Source organism: Canis lupus, chromosome 18 (assembly GCF_011100685.1).
Source record: "Canis lupus familiaris isolate Mischka breed German Shepherd chromosome 18, alternate assembly UU_Cfam_GSD_1.0, whole genome shotgun sequence".
Lineage (NCBI taxonomy): Eukaryota > Metazoa > Chordata > Mammalia > Carnivora > Canidae > Canis > Canis lupus.
Window position 1 is genome coordinate 37,872,349 of NC_049239.1, and position 14,997 is coordinate 37,887,345.

The following is a 14,997-nucleotide window of genomic DNA, read 5'->3' on the forward strand; positions in this document are numbered from 1 at the left end:
TTCACAATGTTGTCTTGTCTATGAACAGTTTCTACTTATTCTTCTGGGGAGGGGATTGATGTCAGGAATGACCTATCGTGCCATGTTGATGATGTTGCTCAGAACTAAAATTCTGAGGTCTAAACCCCTAACCACAATACTAGGCTGTTTCCTAAGAAACAAAATACTTTAAGATCGAGACAATAATTGGGGGCAATAGTGAGTTGTGTTAGCCCTCTGTATAGAAGAGTTCTTATGAAGGCTTCCCTAAGAAAACTTATACTAAAGTTTATTGAGCACACATGATGTGCCCCAGGAGAATCGTAGCAGAATTACATACTATGATGTAATTTTCCAGGCCATTTTGGAGATGTATGTTTAAAAGTTTTTGTTAAAATTTTGAGAAGTTATTATAAACAGGGTAATTTTTCTTATGGGTAAGATAAGAAATTTAAGATATCTATCTAGATGATCATCTGGTAGAGAAGAGGTATTCTATATTTATTCTATAATTATGTCACTTATGCTTTGCTATTATAGAACTCCAGGTATATATTGAATTATCAGAGGTCTTTTAAAAATGTATTATTTTAGGGATGGCAGGGTGGCTGAGCAGTTGAGCATCTGCCTTTGGCTCAGAGCATGATCCTGCGGTCCCGGGATCAAATTCTGAATCAGGTTCCCCATGGGGAGCCTGCTTCTCCCTCTGCTTCTGCTTCTGCCTCTCTGTCTCTCATGAATAAATAAATAAAATCTTTTTTTAAAAATGTATAATTTAAGGGATCCCTGGGTGGCTTAGTGGTTGAGTGTCTGCCTTTGGCTCAGATTGTGATCCTAGGGTCCTGGGATTGAGTCCTGCATCAGTCTTCCCATGAGGAGCCTGCTTCTCCCTCTACCTATGTCTCTGCCTCTCTCTGTGTCTCTTGTGAATAAATAAATAAAACGTTTTAAAAAATTAAATAAATTAATTAAAAATATATTATTTTACGGGATCCCTGGGTGGCGCAGCGGTTTGGCGCCTGCCTTTGGCCCAGGGCGCGATCCTGGAGACCCGGGATCGAATCCCACGTCGGGCTCCCGGTGCATGGAGCCTGCTTCTCCCTCTGTCTGTGTCTCTGCACCTCTCTCTCTCTCTCTGTGACTATCATAAATGAATAAAAATTAAAAAAAAAAAAATATATATTATTTTACAAATGATGTACTATATGTTGGCTAATTGATTTAAAATAAAAAAAACATTTTTAATCAATGATTTATACTTTATACATAAGAACCACAGGATTTCTATAGCTTTTTTAAAAAACTTGTCAATCAATTTTTAAATATCTCTTAATTTTCAGAGACCTCATGAAAAAATTGGGCCTGAAGCACTTTTAAGAGGCACTTTTCGGGGTGCCTGGGTGACTCGTTGGTTGAGTGTCTGAATCTCTGTTTTGACTCAAGTCATGATCTCCTGGTTGTGGGATCAAATCCCACATGGGCTCTGTGCTCAGTGTGGAGTCTGCTGCAGATTCTCTCACTCCCTTTCACCCACACTCTCAGTCTCTGTCTCTCAAATAAATAAATAAATAAATAAATAAATAAATAAATAAATAAACAAATATCTTAAAAAAATAAAAAACAAAGAGGCACTTCTTGACAATTTGAGATGAAAAACTGGATCTTTTGTCAGGTCAGTGAGGCATTGCTTCTTTCCCTGCATGCCATGGAGGGAAACTACGGCACATATGAGATTTGTAATGCTGTCATTTCACCTGGGTCAGCAGTGCCTTCTCTTCTCTCTTTTCTGATTTTAGAAGCACCAAGCAATGACTGGAGGAGGAAATACTACAGAGATCACTTATTTCATCCTTTTGGGCTTCTCTGATTTCCCCAGAATCCTAGCAGTGCTCTTTGCTGTATTCCTGCTGATTTACACATTTTGACTCTGACTTGGAACCTGGGCCTCATCATCTTAATAAGGAAGGACTCTCACCTCCACACGCCCATGTACTTCTTCCTCAGTAATCTGTCCTTCATAGATGTCTGCTATGTGACCTCTACAGCTCCCAAGATGCTCTCCAACTTTTTCCAAGAGCAACAAACCATCACCTTTGTGGGTTGTGCTGTTCAGTATTTGTCTTTTCAACCATGGGACTGAGTGAGTCTTGTCTCATGACAACCATGGCTTATGACCGATACACTGCCATTTGTAATCCACTTCTCTATTCATCAGTCATGTCACCCAAGCTCTGTATTCAGATGGTGCTGGGATCCTATCTGGCTGCACTTTCTGCTTCTATATCTGAGTTGTGTGCCTTGTTTCAGCTTCATTTCTGTGGGCTTAACGTCATCGACCACTTCTTCTGTGACATGCCCCAACTGTTAGTCCTATCCTGCACTGACACTTTGTTTGTAAATCTCTTGACTGCTATATTAACAATGATCTTTGGGATAATAAATGCCTTTATTATTGTGATATCCTATGGCTTTATTGTCATGTCCATCATGAAAATCACTTCAGCTAACGGCAGATCCAAAGCTTTCAACACCTGTGCTTCTCATCTGACAGCAGTTTCTCTCTTCTATACCTCAGGTATCTTTGTCTATTTGAGTTCCAGCTCTGGTGGTTCCTCCAGCTTTGACAGATTTGCATCAGTATTCTACACTGTGGTTATTCCCATGTTGAATCCCTTGATTTATAGTCTGAGGAACAAGGAAATCAAAGATGCCTTGAAGAGGTTACAAAAGAAGAGATGGTATTGCTGAGGTCCTGTCCAGAGTTGTCCTCTCGAAACCTTAACCCCTAATAATGTGCAGAAGAATGGATCTAACAAAATTCATACTGCCTTTGGATAAAGAAGCTTTTTCGTTTCAAAGATTTTATTTATTCAGGTGAGACACAGAGATGCAGAGATATAGGCAGAGGGAGAAGTAGCTCCCTATGGAGAGAAAACATGAGCAAACATTTCTCCAGAGAAGATATACACGTGGCCAACAGACACATGAAAAAATGCCCCACATCACTTGCCATCAGGGAAATACAAATCAAAACCACAATGAGATACCATCTCACACCAGTCAGAATGGCTAAAGTTGACAAGACAGGAAACAACAAATGTTGGCAAGGAGACGAGAGAGGGGAACTGTCTTACCCTGTTGGTGGGAATGAAAGATGGTGCAGCACTCTGGAAAACAGTATGGGACTTCCTCAAGAAGTTAAAATAGAGCTACCCTATGACCCAGCAATGCACTACTGGGCATTTTCCCCAAAGATAGGATGTAGAGATCCAAAGGGGCGCCTACACCCTAATGTTCATAGTAGCAGTGTCCACAATAGCCAAACCGTGGAGAGAGCTGAGATGTCCATGGAAAAATAATGAATAAAAAAGATGTGGTCTATATATACAATGGAATATTGCTTAGTCATCAGAAAGGATGACTACCATTTACATCGATGTGAATGGAACTGTAGGGCATTACGCTAAGTGAATAAGTCAATCAGAGAAAGACAATTATCATACAGTTTCACTCATATGTGGAATATAAGAAACAGCACAGAGGATCATAAGGGAAGGGAGAGAAACCTGAATGGGAAGCCATCAGAGAAGGAGAAAAATCATGAGAAACTCTTATCTATAGGAAACAAACTGAGGTTTGCTGGAGGGCAAGTTGTTGGGGGTGATGGAGTAACTAGGTGATGGGCATTAAGGAGGGCACGTGATATGATGAGCACTGGGTTTTATACGCAACTGATAAATTACTGAACACTACATCTAAAACTAATGATATACTATATGTTGGCTAATTGATTTTAAATAAAAAAAAGAAGTAGTTACCTCCTTCAGTCTTTACTGACTGGCTTTGGGAGAGAAATATCTTTTGTCAGCCCTGGTAGGGATTCTGAGATTTCTTTGATTTTTTTTACATGCATAGTCTTGTTCCACACTTTTTGTTCCCTCTTAAGAGAAGAGTCATAAAATTGTATGCCTTCTCTTTATCCTTCAAAGCCACACTGGGTATGGAAAGCTGCCCATTTCGCTTCCTGAGAGCATTGCTAACCACTAAGATTTGTGGGACTTCTCCTAGACCCACAGTCAGGCAGTTCTCTTTGTGTTCTCACTAGCCATCTGTGAGCCGCTTGCTCTTTACTTATATGTACAGATGTTCGTGTTTCTTAAAATTTGTGCAACTTATTTTTTATTCTGAGTCTTTTTTAAATTTATTTTTTATTGGTGTTCAATTTACTAACATACAGAATAATCCCCAGTGCCCGTCACCCATTCACTCCCACCCCCCGCCCTCCTCCCCTTCTACCACCCCTAGTTCGTTTCCCAGAGTTAGCAGTCTTTACGTTCTGTCTCCCTTTCTGATATTTCCCACACATTTCTTCTCCCTTCCCTTATATTCCCTTTCACTATTATTTATATTCCCCAAATGAATGAGAACATATAATGTTTGTCCTTCTCCGACTGACTTACTTCACTCAGCATAATACCCTCCATTTCCATCCACGTTGAAGCAAATGGTGGGTATTTGTCATTTCTAATAGCTGAGGAATATTCCATTGTATATATAAACCACATCTTCTTCATCCATTCATCTTTCGTTGGACACCGAGGCTCCTTCCACAGTTTGGCTATCGTGGCCATTGCTGCTATAAACATCGGGGTGCAGGTGTCCCGGCGTTTCATTGCATCTGTATCTTTGGGGTAAATCCCCAACAGTGCAATTGCTGGGTCGTAGGGCAGGTCTATTTTTAACTCTTTGAGGAACCTCCACACAGTTTTCCAGAGTGGCTGCACCAGTTCACATTCCCACCAACAGTGTAAGAGGGTTCCCTTTTCTCCGCATCCTCTCCAACATTTGTTGTTTCCTGCCTTGTTAATTTTCCCCATTCTCACTAGGTGTGAGGTGGTATCTCATTGTAGTTTTGATTTGTATTTCCCTGATGGCAAGTGATGCAGAGCATTTTCTCATATGCATGTTGGCCATGTCTATGTCTTCCTCTGTGAGATTTCTGTTCATGTCTTTTGCCCATTTCATGATTGGATTGTTTGTTTCTTTGGTGTTGAGTTTAATAAGTTCTTTATAGATCTTGGAAACTAGCCCTTTATCTGATACATCATTTGCATTTGTATCATGTCATCGGCTAAGAGGGAGAGTTTCACTTCTTCTTTGCCAATTTGAATGCCTTTAATGTCTTTTTGTTGTCTGATTGCTGAGGCTAGGACTTCCAGTACTATGTTGAACAGCAGTGGTGAGAGTGGACATCCCTGTCTTGTTCCTGATCTTAGGGGAAAGGCTCCTAGTGCTTCCCCATTGAGAATGATATTTGCTGTGGGCTTTTCAAAGATGGCTTTTAAGATGTCGAGGAATGTTCCCTCTATCCCTACACTCTGAAGAGTTTTGATCAGGAATGGATGCTGTATTTTGTCAAATGCTTTCTCTGCATCTAATGAGAGGATCATATGGTTCTTGGTTTTTCTCTTGCTGATATGATGAATCACATTGATTGTTTTACGGGTGTTGAACTAGCCTTGTGTCCCAGGGATAAATCCTACTTGGTCATGGTGAATAATTTTCTTAATGTACTGTTGGATCCTATTGGCTAGTATCTTGTTGAGAATTTTTGCATCCATGTTCATCAGGGATATTGGTCTGTAATTATCCTTTTTGGTGGGGTCTTTGTCTGGTTTTGGAATTAAAGTGATGCTGGCCTCATAGAACGAATTTGGAAGTACTCCATCTCTTTCTATCTTTCCAAACAGCTTTAGGAGAATAGGTATGGTTTCTTCTTTAAACGTTTGATAGAATTCCCCTGGGAAGCCATCTGGCCCTGGACTCTTGTGTCTTGGGAGGTTTTTGATGACTGCTTCAATTTCCTCCCTGGTTATTGGCCTGTTCAGGTTTTCTATTTCTTCCTGTTCCAGTTTTGGTAGTTTGTGGCTTTCCAGAAATGTATCCATTTCTTCCAGATTGCCTAATTTATTGGTGTATAGTTGTTCGTAATGTTTTTAAAATCGTTTGTATTTCCTTGGTGTTGGTAGTGATCTCTCCTTTCTCATTCATGATTTTATTAATTTGAGTCTTCTCTCTCTTCTTTTTAATAAGGCTGGCTAATGGTTTATCTATCTTATTAATTCTTTCAAAGAACCAACTCCTGGTTCTGTTGATCTGTTTTACAGTTCTTCTGGTCTCGATTTCGTTGAGTTCTGCTCGAATCTTTATTAACTCTCTTCTTCTCTTGGGTGTAGGATCTATTTGCTGTTTTTTCTCTAGCTCCTTTATGTGTAAGGTTAGCTTTTGTATTTGAGTTCTTTCCAGTTTTTGAATGGATGCTTGTATTGCGATGTATTTCCCCCTTAGGACTGCTTTTGCTGCATCCCAAAGATTTTGGATGGTTGTATCTTCATTCTCATTAGTTTCCATGAATCTTTTTAATTCTTCCTTAATTTCCTGGTTGACCCTTTCATCTTTTAGCAGGATGGTCCTTAACCTCCACGTGTTTGAGGTCCTTCCAAACTTCTTGTTGTGATTTAGTTCTAATTTCAAGGCATTATGGTCTGAGATTATGCAGGGGACAATCCTAATCTTTTGGTAATGGTTCAGACCCGATTTGTGACCCAACATGTGGTCTATTCTGGAGAAAGTTCCATGTGCACTTGAGAAGAATGTGTATTCAGTTGAGTTTGGATGTAAAGTTCTGTAGATATCTGTGAAATCCATCTGGTCCAGTGTATCATTTAAAGCTCTCGTTTCTTTGGAGATGTTGTGTTTAGAAGACCTATCGAGTATAGAAAGAGCTAGATTGAAGTCACCAAGTATAAGTGTATTATTATCTAAGTATTTCTTCACTTTGGTTAATAATTGATTTATATATTTGGCAGTTCCCACATTCGGGGCATATATATTGAGGATTGTTAAGTCCTCTTGTTGAATAGATCCTTTAAGTATGATATAGTGTCCCTCTTCATCTCTCACTACAGTCTTTGGGGTAAATTTTAGTTTATCTGATATAAGGATGGCTACCCCTGCTTTCTTTTGAGGACCATTCGAATGGTAAATGGTTCTCCAACCTTTTATTTTCAGGCTGTAGGTGTCCTTCTGTCTAAAATGAGTCTCTTGTAGACAGCAAATAGGTGGGTCCTGCTTTTTTATCCAGTCTGAAACCCTGCGCCTTTTGATGGGGTCATTAAGCCCGTTCACATTCAGAGTTACTATTGAGAGATATGAATTTAGTGTCATCATGATAACTATTCAGTCCTTGTTTTTGTGGAATGTTCCACTGAACTTCTTCTTAAAGGGGAATTTTAAGAGTCCCCCTTAAAATTTCTTGCAGAGCTGGTTTGGAGGTCACATATTCTTTTAGTTGCTGCCTGTCTTGGAAGCTCTTTATCTCTCCTTCCATTTTGAATGAGAGTCTTGCTGGATAAAGTATTCTTGGTTGCATGTTCTTCTCATTTAGGACCCTGAATATATCCTGCCAGCCCTTTCTGGCCTGCCAGGTCTCTGTGGAGAGGTCTGCTGTTACCCTAATACTCCTACTCATAAAAGTCAGGGATTTCTTGTCTCTTGCTGCTTTAAGGATCTTCTCTTTATCTTTGGAATTTGCAAGCTTCACTATTAAATGTCGAGGTGTTGAACGGTTTTTATTGATTTTAGGGGGGGGGGATCTCTCTATTTCCTGGATCTGAATGCCTGTTTACCTTCCCAGATTAGGAAAGTTTTCAGCTAGAATTTGTTCAAATACATATTCTGGCCCTCTGTCCCTTTCGGCGCCCTCGGGAACACCAATTAAACGTAGGTTTTTCTTCCTCAGGCTGTCGTTTATTTCCCTTAATCTATCTTCATGGTCTTTTAATTGTTTGTCTCTTTTTTCTTCAGTTTCCCTCTTTGCTATCAACTAGTCTTCTATGTCACTCACTTGTTCTTCCACCTCGTTAACCCTCGTGGTTAGGACTTCTAGTTTGGATTGCATCTCCTTCAATTGATTTTTAATTTCTGCCTGATTAGCTCTAAATTCTGCAGTCATGAAGTCTCTTGAGTCCTTTATGCTTTTTTCTAGAGCCACCAGTAGCTGTATAATAGTGCTTCTGAATTGGCTTTCTGACATTGAATTGTAATCCAGATTTTGTAACTCTGTGGGAGAGAGGACTGTTTCTGATTCTTTCTTTTGAGGTGAGGTTTTCCTTCTAGTCATTTTGCTCAGTGCAGAGTGGCCAAAAGCAAGTTGTATTGGGAAAAGGAGAAAAAGAGAGGAGAGAAAGAAGGAAAGGAAAGAGAAAGAGAAAAAAAAGGAAGAAAAAAAAAGGAAAAAAAAAGAAGAAAAAGAGAAAGAAAAAGAAAGGAGAAAAAAGGGGGGTGGGGGAAGGAAACAAATCAAAAAGAAAAAAAAACACGAAGGAATATCTTCTGATTCTGTGTACTTTAAGTCCCTTGGCTTCCCCTGGAAGTTGTCAGTCAGTCTAGCTGGTGTTCTGTGGGAGGGGCCTGCTGTGCTGATTTTCAGGTGTTAGCAGTTGGGGGAGCTGCTGTGCCCCTGCCTGGTGCAGGGCTCAGTGGGGGTTGTTTACCCCGTGAGTCCCCAGGAGCAACAGCCCTAGTGGCGGGGCCAGCTCTGCAGCCCTGGATTCAGCCCCCGCAGGAACTCCGGAGCTCTCCGTGTGCAGGGCCTGGAGGCTCCGGGGCGGGCCGCTGATCTGCTCAGCTCGGGGCAGGAGCGTCCTTGCTGTCCTGGGCCCTCCCGGCCTCTGCCTGTCCCGGGGGAGGCGGGATCCTGGGCTGTGTCCCGGGGCCCTGTGCTCCGGAGCCTGCGCTGGTGGATTCGCACTCCCGCCCCGCAGCCCCCTCCGCGGAGCCGCAGCCCGAGCCCCCGAGCTGCTCCTGGAACCGCGCAGCCCCCTCCGCACGGAGCCTCTTCCTCTGCCCGAGCCCCTCCGAGCTGCTCCCGGGGCCGCGCAGCCCCCTCTGCGGAGCCTCTTCCTCTGCCCGAGCCCCTCTTAGCTGCTCCCGCCCCGCAGCCCCTCTGCGGAGCCTCTTCCTCCGCCCGAGCTCCCCGAGCTGCTCCCGCCCCGCAGCCCCCTCCGCGGAGCCGCCGCCCGAGCCCCTCCGAGCTGCTCCGGGTCCCGCCGTGCGCGCTGCAGCCCTTAGGGAGCTCGGCGCACTCTCCCGGGCGCAGGTGTCTGTTAGTGTCCCCGGAGCCCGAGGGCATCCCCGCCCTCCTGGGTCCTGCTCCAACTCCCTGCGAGCCCCTTTCCTCCCGGGAAGGTTGGTGCAGCTCCTGCGTCCTCCGGGTCGGGGCTCTCCTGTCCTGGGGACACTCGCCCCGGCCTCAGCCCGGCTCCTCGCGGGGCCCCTCCCCCTTGGAGGCCTTTTGTGTCTTTATTTCTTTTTCCCCGTCTTCCTACCTTGATAGAAGCGCGAACTCTTCTCACTGTAGCATTCCAGGTGTTCTCTCTTTAATTCTCAGGCCGAATTCATAGATTTTCAGGATAATTTGAAGGTTTTCTAGGTGATTTGGTGGAGACAGGTGATTTGGGGACCCTACTCTTCAGCCATCTTGCCCCTCCCCTCCATTCTGAGTCTTATAAGTTCAACCATCTAAGGTTCTTTTTCTTTGGTATGCTTCTGCTAATTGTTATTTTTGTTAACTCTCAGTGCCATCGTGCTTCTGTACTTAGTGATTTTTGATTTTGAGCTGTTCATTCTTTTAGAATTCCATCTATGAAAACACTTTGAAGTCTGAGATGAAGGTGAGTTTCTCCAGAGAATACTTTCATCTACTTCTGTCAGGTACTGAGAACATTGCTATTAAAGTTGAGGTCCATGGACTGGTGCCAGTCTGCAAATGACAACAGGAGAAGATTTCCCCAGAATGTAAATCAACTATAGCACTGTTTACTTCAGCTATCATGTATTTCATAGCAATACTTTGACTGAATGTGTGAATTGAGTTATAATATGCCACAAACTGCTTATCTCATGCCTGACTTATAAAAATGATTTATGGACTGACTATATTGAATTTTACTAGCCTATTGAATTGACTATATCAAATATTGGTATCTCTTGAAATTCAATTCTCATTTGAGCTTTTTCAGGCATTTCAAGTTGTGTGAAATTGGACTGCACTAGGCATTCCAAAGTGTTAACTGTATTGTAGTTACAAATTTCCTTGGAGAGATTAAAACAACTTCATCCTTTCTACTCAATGTCAAGTTTTAGACATAAAACTTTCTTTGCATTGAGGGATGATGATTATTTGAGCTTCTACTTTTGAACTAATGGTATATTTCTTTGGGGACCACAGACTTATATGGAAATCTCCTGTTAGAATCTCCAACTTGTATGGGTCCTTATTACAGATCCCAGAATCTCATGAAGCTAAAAAACATCTATGCACATGTGTCTCACCCTGATAAATATCTTCAATACCAAACCAGTTTCACTGTTCTGCTACCTCTCTGGGTTCTCTTTTACTTAGTATTTGTTTTGAATAGTACTTAACCTTTTAAAAAAAAAACCAACTGATGCATTTGAACAAATTTCTAAAATATTTATCCAGAATTTTTAGTTCCTACTTTGAGCAATGAGACCTCCATGTATGATCTCAAGATAATATTTAGTTTCTCTTTTGAATTCTTGCCTGAGGTTCATTTGGTCCACTGCCACCTATTCATCTGTCATCAATGGGGTTTGTGTTTTTAGATATACTGTTTTTTTTTCTAGAGATTTATTTAAGATAGAGAGAGCAGGAGGAGGGACAGAGAGAGAGGGAGTGAGTCTCAAGCCGACTCCCTACTGAGTTCTGAACCTAATGCAGGGCTTGATCTCACAACTCCAAGATCATGACCTGAGCCAAAATCAAGAGTTAGAGGCTTAACTGACTGAGCCACACAGACACCCCACTAGAATACATTGTTTTCTTATCATAGGTGAAGATCTACTCTTGTATGAATTTTTTTGCAGATGTAGGTTAATAAAAATATTCCTAAAAACAAATAAAAATAGAATACCTGTGGGAAGTTTCTTTTTTTTTTTCTTTGTTATATTATTTACAGGGCACTCATTTAAGCTAGGGGGCTGAATAGAGAAATAACATCATGCATGTAATTTTAATAGCCTGAGGATACTGGAATAATAAGAGATTTCTTTTACTAGTCTCCTTCATATCTCAGAAGTACTATGGCAATGATGGAAGGAAGAAACAGCACTATAGTTACCAGGTTTATCTTATTGAGATTCTCTGAATTTCCAAGATGTGACGTCACCGTCTTTTCAATATTCCTAGGCATCCACCTCATGACAGTGTCCTGGAGTGTGGATCTCATCACCCTGATCAAGATGGAATCCTACCTGCACACCCCTGTGGATTTCTTTATCAATAAGCTTGCCTTCTTAGGCATTTGTTATGTTTCCTCCACAAGTTCCAAGATGCTCTCTGATTTCTTGAAGAAGCAGAAATCCATCTCCTGTCTGGGGTGGACCACGCAGTACTTCTTCTCTAGCCTGGGTCTGACTGAGTGCTGTCTCCTGGCAGCTATGGGTTATGACCAATGTGCTACCATTTGTAATCCTCTGCTCTGTACTGCCATCATGTCACCCACCCTCTGTGTGCAGATGGTGGCAGGATCTTGTATAACTGGATTCTTAGGCTCATTTATACAACTGTATGCCCTACTTCAGCTCCATTTCTGTGGGCCAAATGTCATCAATCATTTCTTCTGTGATCTTCCCCAACCGCCGATCCTATCCTACTCTGACACATTTTTCTTTCAACTCATGACCTCTGTGCTCACAGTGATCTTTGGACTCACATCTGTCTTGGTTATCATGATATCCTATGGTTATATTATTGCTACCATTTTGGAGATCACATCAGCTGAAGCAGATCCAAGGCCTTCAACAATCATGCTTCTCACTGACAGCTGTGACTCTTTTTTATGGCTCCAGCACCTTTGTCTATTTGTGCCCTAGTTCTGATGGTTTTCTGAGCCAAAATAAGCTTTAATCTGTTGTATATGCTTGGTGATTCCTATGTTAAATCTATTGATCTACAGTTTAAGGAGTAAGGAAATCGAAAATGCCTCAAGCAGTTGGAAGAAGAGAATATTTTCATAGAATTATTGATTACGGGGTACCTTTTAGGGCTTAGGACACAAAAAATACAGAACGGTGTATGAAAAATTGCTTTAACAGTACTTAATAATCCTTGTAATAGATTGTATAGGTTTTCACAAATATTTGCTTCCCCTCTATTCCCTGAGAGAGGATTTAACTTCCTCCCTTTGGAGTCTGGCTTGGGCATGTGACTTGTTATGGCAAATGAAGTGTGAGTAGATGTGACATATCCCACATCTAGGTAGAGGCTATATATATGAGTGTGATTTTTTTACCTTTTTATTTCCCAGTGCTTTCATTAGTGGTTGGCTTGTAAGGAATAAGATGATGATGCAGGATGAGAACCCCTAGCTGACACAAGATGAATATGTAATGTTAACAAGAAATAAATTTGTTTTGGATTGTTTGCATATACTCAGTGCATCATAATGTCATAGAAATGTGTACAGGCAGTAGTATGCTATTAAAAAAATTAAGAATTAACATTTGTAAGTTTCTTCAGGGCCAAGCAGTAATTATCAAGCAGTATGTTATTGACAACTGGAAGGATAGCAATTTATGTTTGGCACAATAAAACATTTGATATGACTGTCACCTGTGATAACTTGGAAGGGAGGGGAAACCTGGGTGGCTCAACGGTTGAGTGTCTACCTTTGGCTTGGAGAGTGATCCTGGGATCTGGGATTGAGTCCCACATGGGGCTTCTTGAGAGGAGCCTGCTTCTCCCTCTGCCTATGTTTCTGTCTATTTTTCTCTGTGTCTATCATGAATAAATAATAAATCTTTAAAAAACCTTGGAAGGGAGATTATGTGGATAAATGGAATTCTTGTAGCATGAGTTAGTTGTTGTTCTACACAAATGAGATGAGCTCACAAAACAACTGGCCAGTTTGCATGGAAGAATGAAAGAGAATAGACAGAGTCAATAAATTTAGAGACTTGAGAGGAGCTAAGATGGCAGGATAGTAGGAGGATCCTAGGCTTGTCTCATCCCTTAAACACAGCCAGATAAGTATCAAGTCATTCTGAACAACCAAGAAATTGACCTGAGGACTGACAGGACAAACTGCACAACTTGAAGGAGAGAAGAGGTCACATTGAGGATGGTAGGAAGTACAGATATGTGGTTGGAGGGAGAAATGGATTGTGGGAGCTGCAGAGGGGAGGGAACCCTGGTCACAAAGGGAAGAGAGAGAGAGGGAGAGAGATAGAGAGTGAGAGACAGAGACAGAGAGAGAAGCACATGGGAATGTACAAGGAGAACACTTCTACAAAACCATGACTGGGAAAATGAGAGGGGTTGATTTTCATGAGGTTTGCAACCAGTGGGGCTCAGTCTCTGAGGATCATTTAAGGTGCATGGGGAAGCACTGTTTGCTCTTCCTGGAATGCATCTGTGAGAGGTGGCATTTGCAGAGATGTCTCTTCAGGGACAAAAGAGCCAACGTGTGCCATTTACCTCCCTCGCCTCTCAGTATGGGTGCAGAAACAGCTGCTGGGGCCACTAACCCGAACACTAGCTCTTTAGGCTGCTTTGCTCTAAATCCCATGCTGCTGCACTCTGGGTCAACTACCCTGCTGGGTCAAACTTACATCAGTTCCAGCATGTTGAGACCCTCCCCCAGAAGACCAGCACAGGTCCCTGCTATACCAGGTCCCTAAAATTTGGAGTTTTAAAAGTCAGCAGGCTAAGCTGGGATAGAGCCCAGGCATATAATCCTGGAGATGGACAGTGTGAAAACAGCAATCTGAAGAATCCCTGAGATACATGAGAAGAAATTATTCACTCTTTTGGGACTATTTCCCTGAGAGCAACAAGCATGGAGACCCCTTTTAGGAGACAAAAGAGCTGGTTAGTCCCATTTCCCTCCACCGTCCCTCATCATAAAGCAGCTTCAATAAATAGCACACCAATGGTGGCTGTTTAACCTGTTTAACACCAAATCTACCACCCCCTCCCGTGCTCTGCTGGTACTATTCTCAGGCAGGGGTGCCTAAGTCCCAGCACAGTGTGCCCTTTCCCAGGAGACCAACACACATGCAACATGTGTACTGACCAGAGAGTTCTGCAAGGCTTCAGTTCTAGTGGAAGCAGCATCAGGTCTTATTTAAAACAAGCAGGCCAGAGCACACTTAATTAAAGTTCACCACATTCTAGTCAAGGTCCAAACGCTGCCTCACTGCCCACTGCAGGCAAGGAGGGCCTCTGTGACAAATGGCACCAGAGCAGCCAAAACACAGCACAGAGTTCACTCAGCACACACCAGAAACACTCCCTGAAGTACCAGGCATTGAACACTATATGACTTCTTCTTCACAAAGCCATTATAATCTCTTAGGAGCAGAAAACATAACAGACTTTTCTAAAACTTAGACAGAATGCCAAGATGAAGGGATTCATCCCAAAAGAAAGGACAAGAGAAGGTAATAGCCAGAGATCTAAGTGAAATAAATATAAGTAATATGCCTGATGGAAGATTTAAAGCAAAAATCATAAGGATATTTGCTGGGCTTGAGAAAAGCATGGAGACATCATGGAGACCCTTCCTACAGAGATAAAAATAGTTAAAAACAGCCATAAATGAAAATTGCAAAAACTGAGATTTGAAACAGACAGGGTGGGTATAATGACCACAAGGATAGAAGAAGCAGAGGGATAAGTAAGTGATATAGAAGATAGAAATATAGAAAACAATGAAGCTGAACAAAAGAAGAAAGAAGAATTATGTCTCCTGAGAATAGACTCAGGGAACTCAGTGACTGTATCAAATGTAATCAGATGCATATCACAGGGGTCCCATAAGAACAAGATAGAGAAAAGGTGGAGAATGTTTATTTGAGGAAATAATAACTGAAAGCTTCCCTAATCTTTGAGGGAAACTGACATCCAAAACCAGGAGGCACAGAATACTCCCA

The 14,997-nt window shown here is 41.9% G+C and overlaps 1 protein-coding gene and 1 pseudogene across 1 annotated transcript; both read left to right on the forward strand.

Moving 5' to 3' along the window:
• The first annotated feature begins 1,787 nt into the window (after positions 1-1,787).
• On the forward strand, positions 1,788-2,727 carry OR5AN1D (olfactory receptor family 5 subfamily AN member 1D). The gene is given in 3 exon segments (NM_001388823.1): positions 1,788-1,893; positions 1,896-2,092; positions 2,095-2,727. Coding segments are annotated over 3 exon segments (936 nt in total).
• OR5AN13P (olfactory receptor family 5 subfamily AN member 13, pseudogene) lies at positions 11,146-12,081 on the forward strand (annotated as a pseudogene).